The sequence below is a fragment of the Tarenaya hassleriana genome, unplaced genomic scaffold (assembly GCF_000463585.1).
Source record: "Tarenaya hassleriana unplaced genomic scaffold, ASM46358v1 Cleome3, whole genome shotgun sequence".
Taxonomy (NCBI): Eukaryota; Viridiplantae; Streptophyta; class Magnoliopsida; order Brassicales; family Cleomaceae; genus Tarenaya; species Tarenaya hassleriana.
The window spans coordinates 1,758,262-1,781,503 of NW_010966177.1; the positions used below are offsets into that span (position 1 = coordinate 1,758,262).

At 39.7% G+C, this 23,242-nt stretch overlaps 6 protein-coding genes and 1 non-coding gene across 10 annotated transcripts; 5 read left to right on the forward strand and 2 right to left on the reverse strand.

The window, feature by feature from the left end:
* The first annotated feature begins 494 nt into the window (after positions 1–494).
* On the forward strand, positions 495–3,308 carry LOC104818739 (syntaxin-43). Of its 2 annotated transcripts, none has more exons than XM_010548452.2 (8): positions 495–1,015; positions 1,603–1,879; positions 1,981–2,070; positions 2,304–2,375; positions 2,470–2,547; positions 2,652–2,717; positions 2,809–2,889; positions 2,980–3,308. In XM_010548452.2, the coding sequence occupies exons 1-8, from the start codon at positions 795–797 to the stop codon at positions 3,085–3,087; spliced, it is 993 nt and encodes a 330-aa protein (XP_010546754.1). In that variant the 5' UTR covers positions 495–794; the 3' UTR covers positions 3,088–3,308. The 2 variants fall into 2 exon arrangements, with proteins under 2 accessions (XP_010546754.1, XP_010546755.1); XM_010548453.2 differs by having other exon boundaries at positions 496–1,015; positions 1,606–1,879.
* Positions 3,309–3,437: 129 nt separating this feature from the next.
* Positions 3,438–6,200, reverse strand: LOC104818740 (exonuclease DPD1, chloroplastic/mitochondrial). Of its 2 annotated transcripts, none has more exons than XM_010548455.2 (4): positions 6,079–6,200; positions 4,442–5,066; positions 4,139–4,344; positions 3,438–3,872 (listed from the first exon to the last, which is right to left on the reverse strand). In XM_010548455.2, the coding sequence occupies exons 2-4, from the start codon at positions 4,993–4,995 to the stop codon at positions 3,658–3,660; spliced, it is 975 nt and encodes a 324-aa protein (XP_010546757.1). In that variant the 5' UTR covers positions 4,996–5,066; positions 6,079–6,200; the 3' UTR covers positions 3,438–3,657. The 2 variants fall into 2 exon arrangements, with proteins under 2 accessions (XP_010546757.1, XP_019058806.1); XM_019203261.1 differs by lacking the exon at positions 6,079–6,200 and adding an exon at positions 5,176–5,465.
* Positions 6,201–7,091: 891 nt separating this feature from the next.
* LOC104818741 lies at positions 7,092–7,742 on the forward strand. Its single transcript, XM_010548456.1, has 2 exons — positions 7,092–7,404; positions 7,563–7,742. Exons 1-2 carry the CDS (start codon positions 7,164–7,166, stop codon positions 7,706–7,708), a joined length of 387 nt encoding a protein of 128 aa, XP_010546758.1. The 5' UTR covers positions 7,092–7,163; the 3' UTR covers positions 7,709–7,742.
* Positions 7,743–8,493: 751 nt separating this feature from the next.
* On the forward strand, positions 8,494–13,314 carry LOC104818742 (ATP-dependent DNA helicase Q-like 1). 2 transcript variants are annotated; one of them, XM_010548457.1, is made up of 10 exons: positions 8,494–8,687; positions 9,181–9,539; positions 10,133–10,384; positions 10,589–10,752; positions 11,038–11,134; positions 11,222–11,265; positions 11,719–11,833; positions 12,152–12,505; positions 12,614–12,838; positions 12,991–13,314. In XM_010548457.1, the coding sequence occupies exons 1-10, from the start codon at positions 8,573–8,575 to the stop codon at positions 13,102–13,104; spliced, it is 1,839 nt and encodes a 612-aa protein (XP_010546759.1). In that variant the 5' UTR covers positions 8,494–8,572; the 3' UTR covers positions 13,105–13,314. The 2 variants fall into 2 exon arrangements, with proteins under 2 accessions (XP_010546759.1, XP_010546760.1); XM_010548458.2 differs by having other exon boundaries at positions 10,652–10,752.
* A 1,681-nt stretch (positions 13,315–14,995) lies between these two features.
* On the forward strand, positions 14,996–19,288 carry LOC104818745. Its single transcript, XM_010548459.2, has 6 exons — positions 14,996–15,573; positions 15,966–16,081; positions 16,324–16,385; positions 16,524–18,092; positions 18,191–18,305; positions 18,516–19,288. The coding sequence occupies exons 1-6, from the start codon at positions 15,542–15,544 to the stop codon at positions 19,097–19,099; spliced, it is 2,478 nt and encodes an 825-aa protein (XP_010546761.1). The 5' UTR covers positions 14,996–15,541; the 3' UTR covers positions 19,100–19,288.
* On the forward strand, positions 19,200–21,739 carry LOC104818744. Its single transcript, XM_019203115.1, has 7 exons — positions 19,200–19,206; positions 19,670–19,768; positions 19,934–19,979; positions 20,063–20,091; positions 20,165–20,236; positions 21,099–21,177; positions 21,314–21,739. Exons 1-7 carry the CDS (start codon positions 19,200–19,202, stop codon positions 21,360–21,362), a joined length of 381 nt encoding a protein of 126 aa, XP_019058660.1. The 3' UTR covers positions 21,363–21,739.
* TRNAP-CGG lies at positions 19,557–19,628 on the reverse strand. The gene has a single exon. It is a non-coding gene; the product is annotated as a tRNA-Pro (tRNA).
* Positions 21,740–23,242: the final 1,503 nt, after the last annotated feature.

Below are 23,242 nucleotides of genomic sequence, written 5' to 3' on the forward strand. Positions count from 1 at the left end.
CTTATATATGATGCTGGAATCAAAGAAAGGTTAACCGTCCGATCCCCGACGTACGGTGTGCTCCTCCGCAGGAAATAGCTACCTCACAGTAAGAAAACTCAAGAAAAGGCCCACTACAGGAGCTGCTGGTAAGGGGTATTATCGTCATTTCGTTGCAAGAAGATGTAACAACAAAACTAAAACGTTTTCGTAATAGTTTAATTTATAAACTAAACCTGATTTTGGCGAAATTTCCTCTGCCTCATCTATTTATATTTTATATATTTTTCTTCTTTGACCTCTCGAATCCTCGAGGAAAAGTTTGGGCTGACGGCTCTGTATGGCCCGTAAAACTGCATGTCGTTTATTTCCTCAGTACCCGCCATGTATTTTCCCTCTGGTAAACGTTAGCCGGCCGCATACGTGGCTCACTTTTATTGGTAATTCGAACCTAAGATACACTCAGAAGCAGGGGATCTTGTCAGATCAAACGTATTTTACGTTTTTTTTTTCCTTTTTCTTACAAGCTTTTTAAGATTTAATTGATTCAATTTAAATTTTGTGGAAAACCAGTGCAAAATCTTAGTTCGTACGGAGTAGTTGCATTGTTTCCCGTTGAAGGATTTCGATCTCGCCGGCGATCGGTCGGCTTCCGATCGCTCTGATCGCTGCGAATATCCTCCGGCCTCTTGGTCAATGATGAAACAACGATCGCGTCCAGATCTGTAGCTGCCGGATCCGTAGTCGAAGCTTATATCTTGTTCTTCTCAATTTGGATGCAAGATTGAGACTTCTAGGGTTTCTGTTCGGTTATCATGGCGATGAGGAACCGTACGCTGCTGTTCAGGAAGTACAGGGATTCTCTGAGGAGCGTCCGTACGCCGGTGGGGTCGTTTTCGTCGTCGACAGCGACGGAGAAATCGTTGACGGGAAAGCGATCCGGTGTAGGTCCCGTGATCGAGATGGCGAGTACATCTCTGCTGAATCCGAATCGCTCCTATGCTCCTGTTAGTACCGAAGATCCTGGGAATTCCAGGTACTTCTCTCCGTCTCTCTCCCTCCCTCCTTCCGGTTAAATGCTTTTAGCTTGGAGATTGTAGAAGAAGTTTATGACTTTGGGTTGCTGATCTATATAGTTAACTTATGTTAGCTGATGAATGTGAGTTGCAAAATTGGCGCGAGGGCCAGAAAATGTGGATCTTTCAGCTGAATTATCTCTTTTTTTTTTATAAAAGAATTATCTCTGAGTTGGTGGTTAACATTAATAGAATCGACAATACCGATTCAGCTTGCTGGAGGATCATGGGGCCTGTTCAGTTTTGCTTTTCAAGGATAAGTCTTGAAATGATCTTTTGTTTATACCTGTAGTTTTTGAGTATATGATCTTTCAGCAGTTTGTGGGAAGTCTGTGGATATAATTATGTCCATCACATTTACAGAATTCAGATGCCCAAGAAGCAGCTTAGCTGAAGAGCGTTGATGCGTTTTAGCTCAGCGGTCGAACTTTTATTTAACGAGTACAAGGATTGCAGGACTAGGTCATTCTTTGGACATGCATTTGAAGTTAACTCATGTTGTCTATTTGGTAAGCTGAAACTCTTTGTTTTCCCCTTCGTGTCTCAGCAGAGGTGCACTCACAGTGGGCTTACCGCCAGCATGGGTTGATGTCTCTGAGGAGATTTCCGTAAACATACAGCGTGCAAGGACAAAAATGGTGGAGTTGGGGAAGGCTCATGCCAAGGCATTGATGCCTTCTTTTGGGGACGGTAAAGAAGATCAACATAAAATTGAGTCTTTGACACAAGAGTTAACTAATCTTTTGAGGAAATCGGAGAAGCAGCTACAGAGGCTTTCTGCAGCTGGACCTTCTGAAGATTCAAATGTCAGAAAAAACGTGCAGGTAGAACTTGACTAGACTGCCAGTCATCATCTTTTTCTTCAATACATCTTTCTTCTTGGAATAATTGTTTTAGTCAGCTAATCCTATGTATGTTATAACAGCGATCTCTTGCTACCGATCTTCAAAATCTTTCTATGGAGTTCCGAAAGAAACAGTCTACATATTTGAAACGCTTGAGACAACAAAAGGAGGTAAAGAATTATTCCCTCTTTCCAGCTTAAACTATATTATGATTCCGGTAATTGTATATTCTGGGACCTTCACTACTTCTGTGATGTTTTAGTTGTTTGTGTTTGAACTTCTGCCGGTTTTCTGTTGTCGCGTACTAATCAAAACTGTAAACAAGAACTTTATAGATTATTGTGTTTGTTAAATTGCGAATCTTATAAAAAAAATGATGCATTAATTATGGTGTTATTTCTAGGATGGGGTGGATTTAGAGATGAATCTGAACGGAAGCAGATCGAGAGCAGAAGATTATGACTTTGACGATATGGTTTGTCTCTCCCATATGGGGTTTCATTATACCTTAGTATCACCAATCTCCCTTTGATGTAATCGTTGTTATAATGTTATCCATGGTATATCAGTTATTTAACGAGCATCAAATGGCGAAGATAAAAAAGAGTGAGGAATTCTCAGTAGAGAGGGAGAAAGAGATCCAACAGGCTAGTACTTACTCTTTGTTTATATTCTTTCCCATCGATCATCAGCATTTATTCTTTTGCAATCATAATGGTGTTTCTTTATCTTCTTCCTGCGACATCTATAGGTTGTAGAATCAGTTAATGAGCTTGCCCAGATAATGAAGGATCTTTCTATACTGGTGATAGACCAGGTAACACTATAAAGCTTCATCTTCTCTCCGTCTAGCTTCTGAATCACCTCTGCTGACAAATTCACTTGACGTAACACTCTTCTTGTGGCAGGGCACGATAGTTGACCGGATAGATCATAACATCCAAAATGTCGCTAGCACAGTTGAGGACGGCCTCAAACAGCTCGAAAAGGTAATCTTATAACCAGTGTATTCTAAACATCCATGACAAAAAAATTTATTTTATGCTAGCTAATGTCTACATGTTTGATGAACTTGACAGGCAGAACGTACACAGAAACAAGGAGGGATGGTGATGTGCGCAACTGTGCTTGTCATCCTCTGCTCCATCATGTTGGTTCTCTTAATCATCAAGGAGATATTATTCTGATCGAACAACTTATCATTTGTGGGCTTAGACGCCTTTCCAGCGATTATTTCACACGTGAAGAGAATTGTTCATCACCCTGTACTCGCAGAAGGCAGAAGTTTTCGACACAATGCTCCGGTTTCATCAATAAAAGAAAAGTATGGTCCATCATTCTTTGATTCTTTATACCCAAAAGCTGCACTTTTTTCATTTTGTTTCCTTCTCTTGTCTGTATTGAGGACGCTAATCCACCATTGTCTGAAAGAAACCACATGTTGTTCAGGTGCTTTGCTTTAGCTGCACTTCTGTTGAAAGTCCTTTGTATCCAAAAGATAAAAATATCTTAATTTTATGTAGAGCAAACATATCACTGCTGTATTGAATATTATTGATTCGGGAAATGAAATTACAATTCTGATATACCTTTTTTCTTTCCCTGGACCTATGCCTGAATATGGCTACATTAGATTGTTTGTTATCAATGGTTTATAAATTATGATAAATAATTGTTATGTAACTGAGATCTTTTGCAGAGTACATTTTTTTTTGTACACAACAATAAGAGTCAGCAATGCCTTTTGAAGGGTATGTTCAGGCCTTCTTCTTCTTCGAGTTCCCAATGTCTGAAGCTCTGAAGGAGCGCAGGACAATGTCGGGCAGTGACAACTTCAGATCGAAGGTGAGTCTCTGGAAAACCAGAGATAGAAGTCTCACATCAGACATGGCTCTGTGAGCCGAACCGATCTTAGGAAGGTTGTAGTATTGCCCTAGTGCTTGTAATGACAGTCCTGACTGAGCTTTGGTCCCTGCAAAAGAGAACCCATTGTCAGTTTACCGTTAACTAAACTGAACCAGACCAGTATACCAAGTTCCAAAAAACGAAAACCGGTTTGAAGAGCAAAGCAGAGAACCAAAACAATCAGTCTTCATTGGTCTGCTTTGTATAAGCTAAACCGACAAACCAAATACCAAACACCCGAGACCAAATACCTAAAACTGGAAAGTGGAAACCTCTCTGCAACACTTACCGAGTTTTGCAGGAAAAGAAGTAGAAGAAAACAGAGGAAATTACCTAAAGACTTCATCTTCTCGCGGCTAAGAGGAAGGGAGTCGAGAAAGAGCCAATTTGGAGGAATTTGATAAGAGCAACGGTTGAACTCGTTGATCAAGAATGGGAAATCAAAAGTGCGACCATTATGTGCCACAAACAATACATAACCTTCAGGCTTGTGTCTGCTTCTTACATACTGCAGGAGTATTGGTATCAGTTCTTCCATCCTACAAACAGGAAACTACAGTTAATGTCGGTCCATATAGTTGGATATTTGATCAGAAAAAGCACTGTCTGATGCTGTTAAGAAATGGATATATATACCTAGGAACTTCGGGTCTTCGAACCATATGGTCCATGATTCCATGGATGTGGGAATTTGGTATACAACGACCCGGGTTGATCAATGTCTGAAATGTGCTGTTCTCACCTCCCGCAAGATCCTGACACGCAAATTCAATGATCCGCTCGTTTACTCTGCTGAGGCCTGTTGTCTCGATATCACAAACAATTACGGTTAGTAGACTGGACAGATTCTTGGATTCAGCAAGCCGCTCCTGAACGTTGCTGCTATACAGCGGTAACTTCTGGACCTCGCTCCAAACCTCGGTCCTCTCTACGTCTATAACAGCATTTGTTGGAACCGATTCACCCGAGATTCCACTACCGTTCTTTGTGTTGTTTCTGCCTTCAATGTTTGTACTAACGTTTCGTCTGACCCATCTCTTTCTTCCATCAACTGCAGAAGCTCTGAAGTCGAGCAGCTTCGGGCTGGAACTTTTCCAGAGAGTACTGCGCCAGCCATGGACGTTTCCCCAGCAAGAACCCGCTAAAAAATGGATCCTGAATCTGGAAACTTGCGAGATTGAAATGCACATCGGGTTTTTTCCCCAGATAATCCCAGGAATCACTGAGGAAGAATCGCTGTCAATGAAGGAGAAAGCCTGACCTGAAGATCCATGAAATAAAGGCCAATCTTTGATAAGAGATGAATGTATTATTAGCATAATGTTATCACAGATCTAAAATCTCATTTGCATACATGGATCCCTTATTACCCATTAAATATGCCCTTAGGACGAAATAGAAAGCCTTTAACTTTCAGAGAAATTTTGGATTTTCTTTGGATCTCTAAGAAATTAAGAGCTGAAGAGTTGGATGCAGGAAGAAGGAATCAAATGGTAAAAAACCCGACTCATAGAGTACATGTTTTCCTTCGTTTTCTCAGGATCCAAACAAGGTGGGGAGGAAGAAAAAGAGAAGAATCAAAATGACGAGAGACGCGATTGTTCGGATCCAAAAGCATGATTTAGATTCACTTGAATGAATCAAATCTGGAAAAATAGTGTAATGTTTCTTTCGATCGAACCCAACCCGACACACGGCAGAGACCTCTGGGCAAAAACTTTAATCTGTTTCAGCTTTTCTGCATAGAATAAAGAAGAAGGGATCGCAAGTAAAATCAATTTGTTGGTATCTTTTCAATTCACCACGGAGGAGCAAAAAAGCACGTATTTTCCTTCATTTTCTCGGCATCCAAACAGGTTTCCTTTAGGGCCAGTAGAAAGATAATAAATTTCCGTCGAGAATTTGAAATTTTCTGGCCAGTTTCTCTTCAGCTATACACATAAAATAGTGGCAGCAAAAGCAGGAATTGAACATCAAATTTTGATGATATCTTATCCGTTAAATCGTCACTCTCGAGGAAAAACGGATTTTCTCAGCATCCAAACAAGGCGAAGGGAGAAGACGTGACCTTTGTAACCCAAACCATAATATCAATCAAATCCGAGAAACTTATCTTCTCGATACCGAATTAAAAAAGCCAAAAACCTTCGAGAATAAATTTGAATCTTGTTTTCCTATGTTCGCCATCGAGGAAGTAGAAAAGCGCTTATTTTTCCTTCATTTTCTCGGCATCCAAACAGGCGAAGTTAATACAAAAAGGAAGAGAAACTCACCTGTCGTGATTCAAACCCAGAGCGAAACTGCATTTGTCCGAAAATGAAGCTTCTGAATCAACTGTTTATACAGAAATAATTCACAGAGAGAGAGAGAGAGAGAGGGGGAGAGATGATAGAGAAATGGAAGGTGAATTATACCGTTCGCGTGTGCGAGAGTGGGAGGGAGAGGACCCGTCAAATACGGATCTATGACCCGATCCGACAAATTCGGATCTCAGATCCGGACCGTATTAGAATCCGACATGCTTTCCAAGTACGGCAAATTTTCTTTTTTTTTTTGTGTGTTTAATAATAATAATAATAATAATATCCAAATGAGGATTTTTCAAATCCAAGAAAAGACATCCCTACAAGTCACTGCTTCAGTTGCGTATTTAATCTCTTTGGTTCATAAAGAAAACGCTACCTTTGAATTTGTTTTTGTTCTATTTTTATTTATTTTATCAACTAACAAACAAAAAACAAGTTATAAACCGAACCGTCAATGAAGCCGTTCTATACTTACTAAGCATTATATTTTATTCTAAAAAAATAATAATAATTAACGATCTTTGTAATGAAAGAGAGAATCGGACCAAATCTACAATGGCACGTGATGTCTATGCCTTGCTTTAACCAGAAACAGAAAGCCACACGCGCCCATATGGAGAACATGGACACGTCGACCACCTTCTTTATGGGCCCGTAGGATTATCGGCCCAATATCAAAGTTCTACAGCCCAGATAGGCCCAATTCAAGCCCAAAGAACAATGGGAGAAACTTTAATATGGATCTACGAAGGAGATGGAGTGAGATGGCATGCAATAACATTTAGATCATAATAATTAAGAGTTTTAAAATTTTAGACCGTCCAGTCAAAAGAACTCCAAATATCATTTCTATATTTAGTTTTTTTTTCGTTATAACAAAAAAAAATGTTCCTCAGTGTTTTTCCACCGCTAATTACTTCCGAAACACATGGATTAACGATAAATCCCAACAAAGCGAATATATTTCCTTGGAATAACTTTTTTTAAAAAAAAAGGAGCTCCCAACAAAAACGAAAAAGAGGAGAGGAAGTTGGAGAGAGGGGGAAGACAGAATGGAGGGAAATCGATCTCCTCCGACACGATCGTACAAATCGTACGAAGGAGATCGAAACCTCGAACTAGTTGACCCCAAAGCCCTCAAACCCGTACGAGGAATCTACGTCGTCAGAGAATCCATCAAGTCACGGTCTCAACCGTCGAACTCCAACACTTGGCAGAAGATCTCGTACAAACAGCCGTCGTCTCTATCTTCTATTAAACAAAAGAGATCTTCCCATTCGACCTCCATAAAAGGTGAGCTTGTTCGTCAATGGTTATAGTAAGATATGTCACGTGCGTACATTATTCATATATTTATCTTTACGTTCACGTTGACTCGGTTTAGGCCGGCCGGTTTTTTGATCGGTTTGATCCGGTTTAGTGATCGAGATGTTTGTGTGGAATGAATGAAGGGTGGTGGAATGATCCGGAGGCGAAGAGGAAGAGACGTGTGGCGAAGTATAAGTTTTATTCGGCGGAGGGGAAAGTGAAGACGACGTTGAAAAGAGGGTACCGGTGGATCAAGAACCAATGTTCCAAGATTATCCATTCAATATAGAATCCTCCACATAGCAAAAAAAAAAAAAAAAAAAGAGGAAAAGGGTATGATTTTAATTAAAATGTAAAGAACAAATAAAAATTAACAAGTGTATTCTTTTTTTTAAAAAAATCCATTGTGTATTTTTTTTATTATGTGTTTGACTCACTTTTACAAATATTTTATGGTCTGAACAACAACTTGCATAAATCCGAGCCAAAAATGTGTCACGATAACAAGTTTGTATTATTATAACTATGTACAGATTTAAAATACAAAAAAAAAACGAAATCTACTCCAAATAGAATTATCAAAATGATGAGAATATTATTAGTTCCGAAAAAAATGACTTCAATAACTAAGAAACAATAATCTTGATAACATTTTTTTAGATTCCCTTCTTGTAAGTTGTAACTCGTACTCAAACGTAAAAGGAATTACATGACACAAACAATAACCATAATTTTTTTTATTGATATTTATATTTTATATAGAGATGTATACGTATAGATGTAGTCCGTTAAAAGTCTTTGATTTTATATTTTTTTTTAAGTACATTCGATTTACAAAAAAATCTTGCATTTTGTTAAACAAAAAGAAAAAAATATTTTAGCAACATCTCTTTTTACTATTGATTTAAATTATAAATGGGCTTATGAAATTCCGACACAGGAAAAGTTGGGCTTATGAAATTTCGAGAAATGAATTGGGCTGAAAAGCCCATTAATGGGATAAACGAATGCAAAATGATTAGCGAAACGGCGGATGATTTCGCTTAGGTTTTGTATTGCGCGGGAAACTGGAAATCCCACTGAATTTCGGATTCCGTCGAAGGACTCGTGAGTCGGGAACTCCGTTGCCCAAGTTGGTTACTCATCCTGGAAGATGAATGATCAGGAGCTTGAATTAGAGAAAGCTCGATTGCTGAGCCTAGCGATCAAAGTCGGATTCGATGAAGAATCGGCCAAGAAATGCTTGGATCGTTTCGTCGCGCTTTACGGTACGCAAAAAAAAAAAAAAAAGGCGATACGACTCGGAATCGAACCCGATTCTGTGGAAAATCTTCTTCATTACCCGTTTTAATCGTCTGGCATCGGAAATTTCTGGAATCTGGCCGTTTTACGAAAGGGATCGTTTCTGTTTTTCAACTTTAGGACATTTTAGATGACTACTTTGGACTTTGGTTGTATTAACGAATCAGGTTTGTTTTACAAGCTAGGAGATCAATTGGCGTTGTTTCAAGTACTATCCTAGTTACAGACTTGCTGTCGAGTTTATACGGTTAGGGTCTGAATCTTTGTTTTGTTTTTTAACCGATGAACAAAACTTCACTTTCGAGCTTCGAATTTCATTCGTTTATTTGATGAAAAAACTGCCCCTGAAGTTTGATCCAAGTGGGTGCTTGTGTATGAATTATCAAATTCTGGTCGTAACGCTGTTAATGTTCTTTCCTTTTTTTTTCTCGATCTGAAAAGTTTCTAAAATTGTTTAAGGTGACGATGGTCGGGATTTCATCACTGTGGAACACTGTGGCGATGATTTTCTTGCTGCGTTGGCTGATTCAGTCAAAGAAACTGAGGAATGGGATGATTTACAAGCCATGGAATCTGAAGCTCGTGGAACATTGGCTGAGATGTTTGATAAATCTGTTCCAAGTGATAACGAATCTGAGAATGAGGACGATGATTTGACAAGTCAAGTTCACGTGATAGAGGATTCACCAGAGCCTAAGAGACGCACAGAATTCATGGAATTGTATTCTTCTAGTGACGTTGAAGAAGACAATAAACGCTTTAGTAAAGCTCCAAAGAGAACGGAATCATGTTCCATAAAGCACACCTCTAGATCCACCGTGAGTTTTTTTTGTTGGCAACGACTCACTTTGGATTCTGAATATTGGCTGAAACTTGATCTGAATGTTAGGAATGCTATTTGTCTCTTCAAGTGTTGAATAGGTTCCTCAAAATCAATTGGTGGATTCTTCTTGAACTGTAACTTATGATTCACCCTGATACACGAGGTACATGGTGAAACATCACAATTTAAAACTTTTTCCTGATCCCATGGTTTTTCTATGGGGGGGGGGGGGGGGATGTTTTTGTTCGCAAAGACTGTAATTAAATTCATTTATATTTGGTAATCTAGAACAAGTCTAAAATTAAGCAGTGAGACTGTTCTGGACTGGCTATCCATTCTGGTACGTTTTCTGCCTCTTCACATCTTGAACAGTGTCCCTGACCCCGGCGTCTTTTGAACCAAAACTTATTTTTCTGACACTAATCTGACACATGTCTACCGTTTATTTACGAAATTACGAATGGCAGTAAGGAAGCATTAACAATACAAAATACACTGCGGAATGCTGGTGGAATTACTTTTACATTTGTATGCTAACCTTAGTTGGAGCCTTTGTTTCACCTAAATGTGATGTGGTGTACTTTGAAGGACTCTGCCATGGAAGGTTCTGTTTTATCAGTTTCAAGGAGAAAGCAGTCTTCTCAGATACCAAATGAAGATCACGAGTTTCCGAGTTTCGAAGAGTTACAGGCATTGGATGATCTGGATTTTGCAAACTTAGTGATTTTTGGTAATAAGGCATTTCGGCCACTGCAGCGTCAAGCATGTAGAGCGTCACTGGTAAAGAATGATTGCTTTGTTCTGATGCCGACTGGAGGGGGCAAAAGCCTTTGTTACCAGGTGATGATCCTTACCCTCTGAATCTGTTCCAGATCACATTAGACTTAATCCGAAACTCTAACCAACAGCAATTGTAATATAACTGCATTTACAATCACTGGCCAACTGTAGTACTAAGAGCAGCTTACATTTATATAGATATTGCTTATTTATCTTGCTCCTTGGTTGCATATAGCCGCTGAACCCCTCATTCTTTCATAACAGCTTCCTGCGACACTGAAAGCTGGTGTTACTGTGGTTGTATCTCCTCTATTGTCCCTCATCCAGGATCAGATCATTACACTGAACCTCAAATTTGGAATACCAGCGACTTTTCTCAACTCTCAGCAAACATCTTCCCAAGCAGCAAACATAACACAAGAGCTAAGGTAAAGATCCACCTGTCATATACTGGAACAAATGAAAGAATTAAAGGAAAATGTTTTCCTAAACTCGAGAAAGTGTTGCATTGGTCCCTATTGGATGACATGATTCCAAACAATATCTATGTTTCTTCCATTGTCAATGTCATAACATGCACATATATCAGTATGCCATTAATCTCTTTTCACGTTGGAGATTAAGTCATCTAAGTACTTTGGTGAGCTTTTTCAGGACTGTCACATGTTTCTTTTCACTTCCAATATATTTCTACATTGTCATTTTGCTTGCAGAAGAGATAAGCCGTCATGTAAACTCTTATACGTCACACCTGAGAGAATTGCTGGAAATTCGTACTTTATGGAGACACTGAGGTGTTTGCATTGCAAGGTAATTTTTCTAGCTTTTTTGCATGATTGATAGCATGTACATTCAACCTGTATAAAAACACTAAACTCTTGTGTTGATTAGTAACAGGGTCTACTGGCAGGTTTTGTGGTCGATGAGGCTCATTGTGTGAGGTACAGTTTTGTGGCTTCAAGCATTGTTTTAGACGCATGCCTGCACCATAGTCTGTGATCCACATGAACATTCTGTGACTGTTTGTAATATATTTGTTCCCTCTGACTTACCTCGTTGCAAGACTCGATTTCTTGCTGGAACCAACAAAAATTTGCCCGAATGTACCCAATAATTCTCACAATATTCCCTTGAAGTCCAAAAGAAATCCTCCAAATAATCTTATTCAACCATCCTGATGTACCGAAATACAGTAATTTTATACTTCATTTTCTGCTTATGCCCATACAGTAAAAATTGGGTTATGATTTTGGACCGATTTGATGTTGGCTTTGCTAAGCATCTTAGTGTTTAGACGTTGTAGTGTTTTGGTATTGGTGTAGTTAAAATCAATATCATATATTTTTTGTCACATGAACTGCAACTGACAAAAACTGTATTGTTTTGCTCTACAGTCAATGGGGACATGACTTTCGGCCAGACTACAGGGAACTTGGGTGTCTAAAGCAGAACTTTCCGGATGTTCCCGTGACGGCTTTGACAGCCACTGCAACTGAACCAGTCTGTCAGGTAATGAGCATCACCTAAGAATCTACGATTAGGTTTTCTTTTTGAACAATCTAAACATGTTTACAATAAACCAAATAAGCAATTAGATTAGACGACGTGCAAACGTCTGAAAGATATGCCTTCAGGTTACTCTCAATCAATAAAGGGTTGTAGCCTTGTAGGAACAAAAACCTACATTTTCTTCTTAAATTCCTCTTAATATGATTTAGTCCCTAAACCCACTATGCTCTGAGAGCTCTGAGAATCCCCAAATCTTCAGTTAGATTGAGCTCATATAGACAATCGAAGTTAATTTGATTCCTTTTTCTTTCACAACAGGACATACTAAGAACTCTCCGAATCCCCAGGGCGCTGGTTCTTAAGATGAGCTTTGACAGACCTAACTTGACATATGAGGTGATTGGCAAGACCAAGGAACCCCTGAAACAGCTAGGAGAACTGCTCAAGGACCGGTTCAAAAATCAGTGCGGGATCGTCTACTGTCTCTCGAAGAGTGAATGCGTCGACGTTTCAAAGTTCCTTAATGAGAAATGCAAGGTGAAGGCAGTGTATTACCATGCCGGTTTGGCGGCGAAACAGAGAGTTGACGTTCAGAAGAAATGGCACTCAGGGGAGGTCCAGATTGTGTGCGCCACCATTGCGTTTGGGATGGGAATAGACAAAGCAAACGTCGTAAGTAAAAGCCTCTACTTGGCTAAAACATCGACCCATAGAACCGAGCTACCATATATCTGATACTCGATTCATTTGCTTTCTCTTGTCTTCATCGGTTCGGATCAGCGTTTTGTTGTGCACAACACGATGTCAAAATCGATAGAGAGCTACTACCAAGAGTCTGGAAGAGCAGGGAGGGACAACGCTCCCGCCGAGTGCGTTTGCTTGTACCAGAAGAAAGATTTCAGCAGAGTGGTTTGCATGTTGCGTAACGGGCAAGGCAGAAACATGGAGAGGTTCAAGTTGGCAATGGCCCAGGCCAAGAAGATGCAGCACTACTGTGAGCTCAAGGTGACCTTACACGCAATTCCTCCCCTCTAAATACAAATTCACCAGCATATATATATATATTTGGTTATATGTATTATGCATATTTTGGAAATTATGATCAAGAATAATTGATCTCAACTCTCTTTAACTTTTATTTTTATTTTATTTTACAGGCTGAATGCAGAAGACAAATGTTGCTGGAATATTTTGGAGAGAGCTTTGATCGGAACATGTGTAGAAATGGTTCGAGCCCATGTGATAACTGTATGAAGAGCTCCTGTCAATGATTTCATGGAAAACCAAACAGAAAGCTACATCATGTCATTGTGGGATATGAATGAATATATATATATATATATATGCAAGCGTGTGTCTGTGTGTGTGTGTATAATATGGGAAAAATCAAGTATTGTGGACAAAGCTACACCTGAATTCATGGACATTCTTGTGGGCAGAAGTTGCCGGCAAGAGAGGACAAACGACAGGACACGTTCGGCTTGTCATTACTTAAAAATATTATTCTATCCTCAAATTTCAATTAGCATATGATGGACTTAGATTCTCTTTAATTTTTTTTTTTTGTTTTCAATCTTCTCATATTATCGTTGTTGTTTGATTGATGGATTTTCTTTTTCATTTATTATAATAAGGGGTAATTTTCTTTTTCATTTATTATAATAAGGGCAGGAATGTTGGATGGAATGGTTGGACTTATTGGATTACGCTAATTAAAAAATGGACCCACCCGATGAAATATTTATAATGAGGACAATACAATATCTAAAAACGTGATGCGTAATTTGTATTTTTCGTGTTTACACGAATTCGTTATTAATAATTATTAATTAACCAAACCAAAAGTCAAGGAAATCTTGTTTAGAAGATCTCCCCTAAGATTTTATTTTTTGGGTTACTTTGCGTTATTGGTTTTTCCATATTCCATCAAAGATGGTAAAACATGTGTTGCGATTATATACAAACAAATTGTATGTATGGAATTTTTTTTTGGTCTTTGATATAAAATGATAATAAATTAATTAGTAAACCAAAAGCGCGTGAGGCATTGTGCATTAATTGTGAAAGGTACATTTGTTGGAGTTCGTATGTACACCACTTTTAGACAGATGTACAGTCGTATATGTATTCTTACTTAGGACCGAAGATAGTAATATATTTCATAGGGAATGTGGCATTGGAGTGTTTTGAATTATAAAATTATAAAATGGGGTTTGCATTATATTTATATAATACCGATGGAACTTTATATTAAAATATATTTCAATTGGATTTTAAAGCTATAAGAAAGTGGAGTCCAATAACCTATTTTTGTGGTTCCCAATATTAATGGCTCAGTAAAATGAGTATGCATCGCCAATAGACTCTCTATGCTGTTTACTACAAAAGTTGATGCCCCAAGAAAATAACACAAAACATAACTAGAAATTCGGTCTTCAAAATTTTCAATTTTAGTGTATTTTGTTAGTTATTTAAATTTGGTTTTAATTCGGCTTTATTTTTAAAAATTATATGTCTAATTTATTTTTAATTCATTTTTCACTTATCCTATTAAATCAGATTTAATTTTCATATAATTGAATGTTATTTAATTTGATTAGATTAAGATTTTTTTATTGAATGAGAGTTTTAAAATTGTTTCATACATAAATATAATATTTAAAACATAAATGGTTAGTTTTTTTTAATGCAATGATGTGCAATATAGATTACATATCTTATTTTCTAATACGTGACCGAAACATCAAATTACACAAATGAATCTATCATTCAATAACTATCGTAATCTTGGTACGTCAACTAAAAATACTTTGATTAGTGAAAGAGAGAAAAAAAATGAAACACTTCGATTTATATTTCAGTGAATGATATAAATGTATATCGAAATGTTGCAGTTTTTTCTCTCTCTTTCACTAATAAAAATGTTTAAGTTAATGAACAATAATAATATATTCTGACGAGGAAATAAACCAAGATATCAGATTACGTCGTCCAATTCAATAAGTAAATTTAAATAGATAAATTAAAAAAGGACACACTCTATATTCTTTATGTAGAAAAAAAGTGACATTTAATTTTCAGAGGTGGACCGGACGGATGGGAAAATGGTAAATTCAGATTTCATTTTAATATTCATTGCTTTTCTTCTTCTCCTCCTCTCTCTCTCTTTCTCTCTCTCTCTCTCTCTCTCTCTCTCTCTCTCTCGTCACATCAATTCACAGTCTGGTCTGTTCACCTGTTCTCAAGTTCTCCTTTGCTTCTTCAGTTCTTTAGCTCTCTGCTCAAAATCTCAAATCTCAAATCTGTCTTCTGGGATTTCACTGTTTTCCCACATTTCCTTGATCTGTCCCACTTCTCAAAAACCTCGCTTTTTTGGTTCATTTAGACATCTGAATCCCGTTTTAGATTAACCTTTCTTGGCGTTTATCCGCCTTTCTTGTGGGTTTGTAGAACACGCGAATGCCCAGTAAGAGAGAAACGAGAAAGTGAAATGCTTTGGTCGTATCTAGGGTTTAGATCTTCTTGAAATACTTCCCTAGTATTGGGTTGAATCTTTCCTCTTTTTGTGCTCGTAAAATCTGTAGCACATTTGGGTTTTCTTCTTCGTGGCTACAGTTCGTTTTTTACACGCTTAGAATTCTGAGTTTCGGTATTTCGCCGCTAGCCCGTCTGGATTTCCTCCGAAATGGATGAACCCATGACTGAAAAATGAGGCCTTTGGCGTCCGAAGAAGTTGATAGGTAAGATCTATGATTTCTACATGAACTGACCCCCCTTCATTGTATCTCTCTTCAGTTTTTTATTGTCTGAATTATTTTGAATTGTCTCCACTATCTCTGTCTGGTTTCATCAAATACGTCTCCAGTACTGACTGTAGGTGATAGCTGTCATAAATTCACTTCAACTTTAGGAAAAAGTCGAGTGATTTGAAGCGTTTACTGTGGAGATGTTCATCCTTCCGCACGCTCGTCCAAAATTTTTGTTAAAGTTGTCCTTTTTCCACCTGAAATTATTTGCCCAGAGTCTGATTTTTTGTTCAAAAGCAATATTTTCAGTCTTGGAGAAAAAATTCTGTGCTGTAAGTTATGTTTCATGAAGCTGTGAGTAATTATTCAGTTGCTGCTATATGCAGAGAAGACAAAATGGATGTTGTTAAGAGGAAAAGGTCCAAAGGAGGGTTTTTCAATCTGTTTGATTGGCCTGGAAAATCCAGGAAGAAGCTATTCTCCAACAGTTCTGAAATCTCTGGTAAGTCTGCTGCATTTTTATGTTTATAGTTGCAGATAGAAACGTGTTTGAAACGATCCTGTTGTTGCCAACTTCCTTTTATATCTGATCTGTTTTTGTTTGATTCATTTTCTCGAATGTATTTATGATATCATATATGCATGTATGTATGTATGCTTGCATGTGTGTTTGTGTATATATGTAGATATCGTTTTGTTTCTTTCTCGATCCATGATTCTCAAATTTTGTCTTTCTTTGATCAGAAGAGTCAAGGCAAGGAAGAGAGAAGAATGTCCAAAACTCATCAAAATCCCAGCTTTCTGCTGTAAGCTTTCCTGATAAGTTTGCCCGTTACCTTTACTATCTCCCAAGGCTCTGCTCTTGTATTTTTCTATTTCATGTTAGTTTAGCAGATAACGGGAATGATCTCGTTTTGTTGTTCTTGATACGATCTTTTTACCAGTTTGAGGTTGATGAGACCGGAAGGAGTTCAATTTACAATCCGAGAAGCGATTCAAGCTGTTGTGCATCGTCCGTTACAAGTGACGATGGGCAAGTGGCGAGAGCTCCCAGTGTGGTCGCAAGGCTCATGGGTCTAGAATCTTTACCGGTACCGAACGCATCAGATCCCCGCTTTAATCAAGATCTTGATCCATTCTTCCTCAGATGCAAGAATCCAGGTTGCGTAATTCTCTGTGGTGACGATGGTACTGTTCCTTGGGAGGACCATTCGGCTTCAAGAATGATCAAAGGGAATAACCGGCCAATTCAGCGGTTTCAAACCGAAACTCTGCCCCCGAGATCTGCTAAACCCATCTCTGTCACTCACAATAGGCTACTGTCTCCTATACGAAACCCTGGGTTTGTTCCGTCAAAGAATCCAGCTTATGTAATGGAAGCAGCTTCGAGAATGATCGAACCAAGTCCTCGGGTGGTTACAAGAACACGGTTTTCATCCATCGGTTCTTCTTCATCGGTGCCATTGAGGATTCAGGATCTGAAAGAGAAACTAGAAGCTGCACAAAAAGCACCAACCCGTCAGTTCTCTAACGATATCCATGACAGAGGAAAACATAACGAGAAGAGGAGTATGGTTTCACATACGAAACCAGGAACGAGTAAAATCTCGGGAAAAGGTGTTTCTGATGGTTTGAAGGGTAAAGTGAAACCATCATCTCAATCTGCACAAGCGAAAGCTGGTATTCAAAGGCAAGATGACTCGAAACCATCAAATGGCATTAAAAGAACTTCTTCAATAGCCAAAAAGGCTAGTGCAGAAGCGATGAATCGCATTGTCAAAAGCCAGAACGGTGGCAGAGGATCTTCACTGAATACAGGCAAGACAGTGCTTAAGCAGAATAACCAGAAACAGAATTGCAGGGATAGGCATCAAGCTGCAAGAGTTACTGTTCCAAACCAGCAATCCAAGAAAGTGATGAACAAAGTCGTAAGCAAAGTTCTTGTGGAATCTGAAATCGGGTCCTCGCCAAAAAAATCGGGTTCTCCACCATCGCTTGCGGGGAAGGAAATTTCTTTACCGGTATCTCAAAAGAAGAATCTTAGGAAACAAAAACCGCCAGATGGAGTGCAGGAGGTGAGAATAGCCAATGATGTGCAGATTAGAAGGGCTGAAAAATCAGTGAAACGCAACATCGCCATTCAGAAGGACTTGATATCGGGTAAAGATGAGCAGAAAAAGGACATGGATGTAATCTCATTTACGTTCTCATCGCCAATCAAGGGTATATCATCTACTCGAGGAACTGAACGAGACACTGATTCTGTGGTTAGTTTCAATGTGATCGGAGGTGATTCTTTGAATGATCTTCTAGAGCAAAAACTCAGGGAACTGACGTCTAAGATCGAGTCATCCAGCTGTAGTTTGATCCGAGAAGAGTCTTTGGTTTCGGTTGCAAAGGACGGGATCAATGTGGTGATCTCCTCACCATCAAAAAGTGAGGTATCAACTCAAAATGGCACGGACAAAGGTCTGTCTGAGAGTGAATCTCTGGATGAAAGCCGGACATTCCAGGTTAGATTCTGATCAAGCATTGTATAACATTTACTGATTGTAATTCAAATTCGGGTTTTTCACTGATTAACCGATCTTTTCTTCTGGAAACAAAAAAGGTGATGCGATCAAAAGAGCACGAGATTAGCAGCATCAACACTGTGTCAGATGCGGATGATCCCGGTCTCTCTTGCAGCAGGAGTTGCTCAGATTGCAGAGATCACACAGCTTATGGTTCGTAAACTCTGTCTATTTCTTGCCTTTTTAATGTTATCTATGAGTTTTCTGTGCCAAATTGCCGTGAGATCCTCATAATATTATCTGTTTCTTCATGAATCATGGCAAATCTTAAACCTCTAGACTGCATTTTAGGTTGTCGGTATAGTGTTATCTTTGCGGAAAACATATGAAGTTGTAAACTTTTGCTACATTTTCTTTGTTCAGGCATGAAACAGTCATCATCAGATGTAGAACTCACTTGGGTTGGAGCTCATCGAGAAGAAGAGGTGACGGAATTCGCGGAATCTGTTGCAACTCTCACCAAATTTTTGGAAGCGGAAGAACGTCTTCTGAACTGGGAAACTGACTACATAACCGAAATCCTAAGCACTGACCAATTGATGCTGAAAGAATTCGCCCTCGGGATGGCTGAAGATGTATTACCTTTGAGCATTTTCCATGAAACAGACATCCATGGAGATGATCCAACGACCAAGATTGATCGGAATTTTGGCTGCGTCACACCAGTTCTTAACAATACGGGGAGCTGCAGAGGGTTCGTAGGGAAACATGGGATATTGTTCGAACGGAGAGATTGGCTGGCCGAGGAACTTAACAGGGAGATTCAAGGGTTGAAGAAAATGCGGGAGAAGATGGTGGATGAGCTCGTAGATAACGATATGAGCAAGTCGGAAGGAAGATGGCTTGATTACGAGAAAGAAGCATACGAAGAAGGCATCGAGGTTGAGAGAGAGATAGTGTCTGCATTGGTTGATGACTTGGTCGATGATCTTCTCTCGGTGTTCTAGAAGCTTCTGTTCGGTTCTCTTGATGCATTGGAAGAAAGCGACGAGATTGATTGAAAGAATGTTTCGAGAAAGAGATGAGATGAAGCATTCTTTCGCAGAAATGAATCGTCTGTGTATTTTTATTCGTGTATGCCTCCTTTGTTTCGAATGAAATGAATGCAAATATTGATGCATAGTCTTCTTCTTCCATGGAAGTGAAACTATGTTCCTCAAGTGTTTTGGAATCTGGCAACAAAGAGGGAGGACAGGAAGACAACGAGAAACAGCGTGGAGTTCCAGTTCAAACGGCGCGGTGTGTGTTCTGAAATTACGTAAACTGAAATAATGCTGCTGATGAGTGATGACATGGATTAGTAAGGAGAGACGGGGCGAAGTTCTGGTCGGACATACTAAAACGGGAAGAAAGCTGGACTGAAAAAAAGGATAAACAACAAGAGGTTCTAATTTTAAAAATAAGGGGGCGTTCCGAGAATCGAACTCGGGACCTCTCGCACCCGAAGCGAGAATCATACCACTAGACCAAACGCCCATGTAGTTGTTTCATATCTACAAAGGATAGAAAATTTTCAGTGCCCATTTCGTCGTTCTCCCTCTGTCTGCGCGGACGAATCATCGTTGGTTCTGTTCTTGTCCTAAAGCTATTCGCGCACAATGGCTTCTACCAACACCGTAAGTATACTCTAATTTCTATGTTCTTCTTTTTTCCTGTTAAGTTCCGAGGAAGTTTGTGGACGCACCTACAAGTTCGATTTTTGGTGACATTTTTTGAATTTCTTGTTATTTTAGTTAGAAAATGATTATGATTTCGCTATGCGTTTTGGTTCGGTTTTGTAGCCCGCTGGGGTCGATCATACATTCAGAAGGAAATTCGATCCAGAAGGTCGGATTTTGTAGGAGTATCTCATCGTTTTTTTATTCTTTCGTTCGCTGATTTCAATTGAAAGCTGAATATTTTTGGTCCAGGACTCAGAACGGTCTAAATCAATGCCGGTGTAAGCTAAGTCCTTGTGGTTCAATTAAGTGTTAGGCTGTGGATTTTCATCTGAAGTTCCGTTTCACATTCAGCAAAAGGTCCTCCCGTGCAAAGAAAGCCTCTGGAGCACAGAGATTATCAAGTCGACCTTGAATCTCGGCTGGGTAATTTGATCTATCTTAACCTTTATGCATCCATTTTTGTTTGATGCCATGTACGGATACCTGAACATAACTGGTGATACGGTAGTACTGTATAATTGCCACTGCCAGTTTGCTGAATGGCAGATGATTTTGTGTCTGAGTTCTTTTTCTGTGAAGGGCTTAGAGCATCGAATGTTGCATATTGCTACAAAGTGTGTGTTCCATGCCAAAGTTTTTATCTTATTTTCACATGTTTCTGTTCCCGAGTATCTGATATGGTAACCGATACATTTCGCTTTGCTGCATAACGAATGCAGATACTCGGCCTTTCATTGTCCATGATAAAAGATCATATTTTTTTTTGTATCACCTACTACCATCTGCTAAACATATTGGGATATGATTTCGTGACGGGTAATATGTTTTCCTAGATTCTTTCGTGAGTTTGAGCATCTCATGTTGATTTTGGCTATGGGTGTTCCGTGGGTTCTTCTCGGGAGTAATTGATATGGTAGCTGATACGTTTTTGCTGTAGAAATGTTTTGAAGTTCAGCTCTTCAGTACCCTGAAAACTAGGTGAAATTTTGTGAACACCTTTTCTATCTGCTTACCATGTTAGGACGGGAGTGATGTTACATATAATTCGCATCCGCTGTTTCGATAGCAATGTTTAAAGAACGAGAAATGATTTTGATTATGTAAAAGCTGCTTGATTTTGACGTCAAATTCGTCAATGTTGCTCGTGACATATATGAACGAGAAAGCGTATATTGTGGGGTGGCCCATGTCTAATAATTAGCTTGGTATCCATCATTCCCAATCGACCAGTTAATGAGTTGTCGTCATGTCTAAAATATGCTCTATGGCCTTCGTTTTTCCGCAGGCTGGTTACTACTGTTCTGTTTGCGGGTACGTGGTAAAAGATTCTGCCAACTACTTGGATCACATAAACGGGAAGAAACGCAAGTACCCGAAACTCAAAACCTGATCTTGCTTCTGTAACAGTCACCTGGATGGAACATGGAACCTCGTATTGTGTTTTTTCACCGGGGATTTAGGTAACAATGGACTCTTTTTTACGGGTATTTTTTCCTGCAGATCAAAGGGCGTTGGGTATGTCTATGCGGGTCGAGAGGTCATCACTTGAGCAAGTATTAAACCCCCATATTTCATATGATTAAATCCGAGACAATGCTTTCGGAATTGTTTTGCATTTTAGGTTCAGGAAAGGTTCGAGTTTTTAAAGAAACGAAAAAGGCCCGGTACCTTTACGGAAAAAGGTGAGATTCTACACAGACTCCCTCTTTTCTGTTTGATGAACGTATAAGGAAACAGCAAGAAGATGAAGAAGAAGGAAGACGGCGACGGCATGAGAAGAAGGTTAGTGATCATCATCATCATCATCATCATGATATGTACATGCACACTCAGCCTTTGGGCTGAGTGAACTGCGAATTCATTCACTAGTTGAGAAAGAAAATGAATAACAAAGTCGAAAGCCCTAAATCCACAAGTTCAACATCACTGGATTTGATCAAAGTTAATGGATCATTGTTTAGAGTTGATATAAGCCGCAAGCGTGTCATCGTCGTCATCATCATTATATGCAGTGTCGCTAAAATCCAGATCGAAGTTAGAAAACGCCCTTCGTATCGCTTCGCTCTGCAAATCTCCCTCCACCTCTTGCGGTTCCATAACGCCCGTCGATACCTGAAAGTTACCTTCCTTATCTAACCTCTGTCGCTTGGCGTTCTCCTGCGGCGAGTTTTCTTCCGTCCCAAGCAACCTTTCCTGCCAAATCGGATTCACTAACGCGTTTGCGTTTGCGTTTGCGTCCGCGTCTGGAACCGTTGAGTTCGCTCGCCTCCCAAGCAAAGCCTGTGGGTTTTTTTGCGTCCGTCTCTTGGAGTTCTCCTGCAACGAGTTTCCTTGCGTCCGGAACAACCTTTCCTGCCGAAATGGATTCACTAGCACGTTTGTGTTTGCGTTTACGATTGCGTCCGAATCTGAAACCGTTGAGTTCGCTCGCCTGCCAAGCAAAGCCTCCACTGTCTCGTAGGCTTCTTCCCGATACACTGGGTTTTCTTGCGTCCGTCTCTTGGCGTTCTCCCGCAACGAGTTGTCTCGCATCCCGAGCAACCTTTCCTGCCAGGACGGATTCACTAGCGCGTTTGCGTTTGAGATTGCGTTTGCCTCCGCGTCTGGAACCTTTGAGTTCGCTCGCCTCCCAAGCAAAGCCTGTGGGTTTTCTTGCATCCGTCTCTTGGCGTTCTCCCGCAACGAGTTGTCTCGCATCCCGAACAACCTTTCCTGCCCAAACGAATTCACTAGCGTGTTTGCGTTTGGGATTGCGTCCGCGTCTGAAACCATTGAGTTCACTCGCCTCCCAAGCAAAGCCTCCACTGTCTCGTAGGCTCCTTCCCGATACAGGGGGTTTTCTTGCGTCCGTCTCTTGGCGTTCTCCCGCAACGAGTTGTCTCGCGTCCTGAGTAACCTTTCCTGCCCAAACAGATTCACTAACGTGTTTGCGTTTGCGATTGCAGTTGCGTCCGCGTCTGAAACCATTGAGTTCACTCGCCTCCCGGGCAAAGCCTCCACTGTTTCGTAGGCTCCTTCTTGAAATTGGTTTACTTCTGGCCCAAGTAATGTATATCCAACCATCTGATCTAGGCTTTGGTCTTGAACGGGAAACTGGCTTCCACCTTCTATCATAACCTGGTTTTGGACTCTGTTGTATGCATCCTCCACAAGGAAAGGTCCTGTAAATACGTTAAGACAACATCAATTTCATATATATACGCATACACATATATGAACATATATCTATATATATATGCGTACACCTTGAGGAGGTGGTGCAGGAAGAACACGGTAATGGCGAAAGTCATGATGAAGATTGATGAGATCCGTATGAACATACTGAGGGGCATAGTCATCGTTGTTAAGGTCGAAATACGGAGTTGCTAAAGACGGGAAAGGGACTTTGCTGCAAGCGAGCAAGTGGCTGTCACTGACAAGTTTCTCGTA

Excerpts from the sequence above, each read along its gene's own strand:
- LOC104818739 (XM_010548452.2), top strand. The coding sequence starts at position 795 with ATGGCGATGAGGAACCGTACGCTGCTGTTCAGGAAGTACAGGGATTCT. Across the intron at positions 2,718-2,808 it reads CTATACTGGTGATAGACCAG|GGCACGATAGTTGACCGGAT; the intron begins GTAACACTATAA and ends TTCTTGTGGCAG. Across the intron at positions 2,890-2,979 it reads GCCTCAAACAGCTCGAAAAG|GCAGAACGTACACAGAAACA; the intron begins GTAATCTTATAA and ends TGAACTTGACAG.
- LOC104818740 (XM_019203261.1), bottom strand. Across the intron at positions 4,345-4,441 it reads CGAAGACCCGAAGTTCCTAG|GATGGAAGAACTGATACCAA; the intron begins GTATATATATCC and ends TCCTGTTTGTAG. Across the intron at positions 3,873-4,138 it reads CGAGAAGATGAAGTCTTTAG|GGACCAAAGCTCAGTCAGGA; the intron begins GTAATTTCCTCT and ends TCTCTTTTGCAG.
- LOC104818741 (XM_010548456.1), top strand. The coding sequence starts at position 7,164 with ATGGAGGGAAATCGATCTCCTCCGACACGATCGTACAAATCGTACGAA. Across the intron at positions 7,405-7,562 it reads CCATTCGACCTCCATAAAAG|GGTGGTGGAATGATCCGGAG; the intron begins GTGAGCTTGTTC and ends GAATGAATGAAG.
- LOC104818742 (XM_010548457.1), top strand. The coding sequence starts at position 8,573 with ATGAATGATCAGGAGCTTGAATTAGAGAAAGCTCGATTGCTGAGCCTA. Across the intron at positions 10,385-10,588 it reads GCAAAAGCCTTTGTTACCAG|CTTCCTGCGACACTGAAAGC; the intron begins GTGATGATCCTT and ends CTTTCATAACAG. Across the intron at positions 12,839-12,990 it reads AGCACTACTGTGAGCTCAAG|GCTGAATGCAGAAGACAAAT; the intron begins GTGACCTTACAC and ends TTTATTTTACAG.
- LOC104818745 (XM_010548459.2), top strand. The coding sequence starts at position 15,542 with ATGAGGCCTTTGGCGTCCGAAGAAGTTGATAG. Across the intron at positions 15,574-15,965 it reads GCGTCCGAAGAAGTTGATAG|AGAAGACAAAATGGATGTTG; the intron begins GTAAGATCTATG and ends TGCTATATGCAG. Across the intron at positions 18,306-18,515 it reads CAGAGATCACACAGCTTATG|GCATGAAACAGTCATCATCA; the intron begins GTTCGTAAACTC and ends TTCTTTGTTCAG.
- LOC104818744 (XM_019203115.1), top strand. Across the intron at positions 19,769-19,933 it reads CAATGGCTTCTACCAACACC|CCCGCTGGGGTCGATCATAC; the intron begins GTAAGTATACTC and ends TCGGTTTTGTAG. Across the intron at positions 20,237-21,098 it reads CGACCTTGAATCTCGGCTGG|GCTGGTTACTACTGTTCTGT; the intron begins GTAATTTGATCT and ends GTTTTTCCGCAG.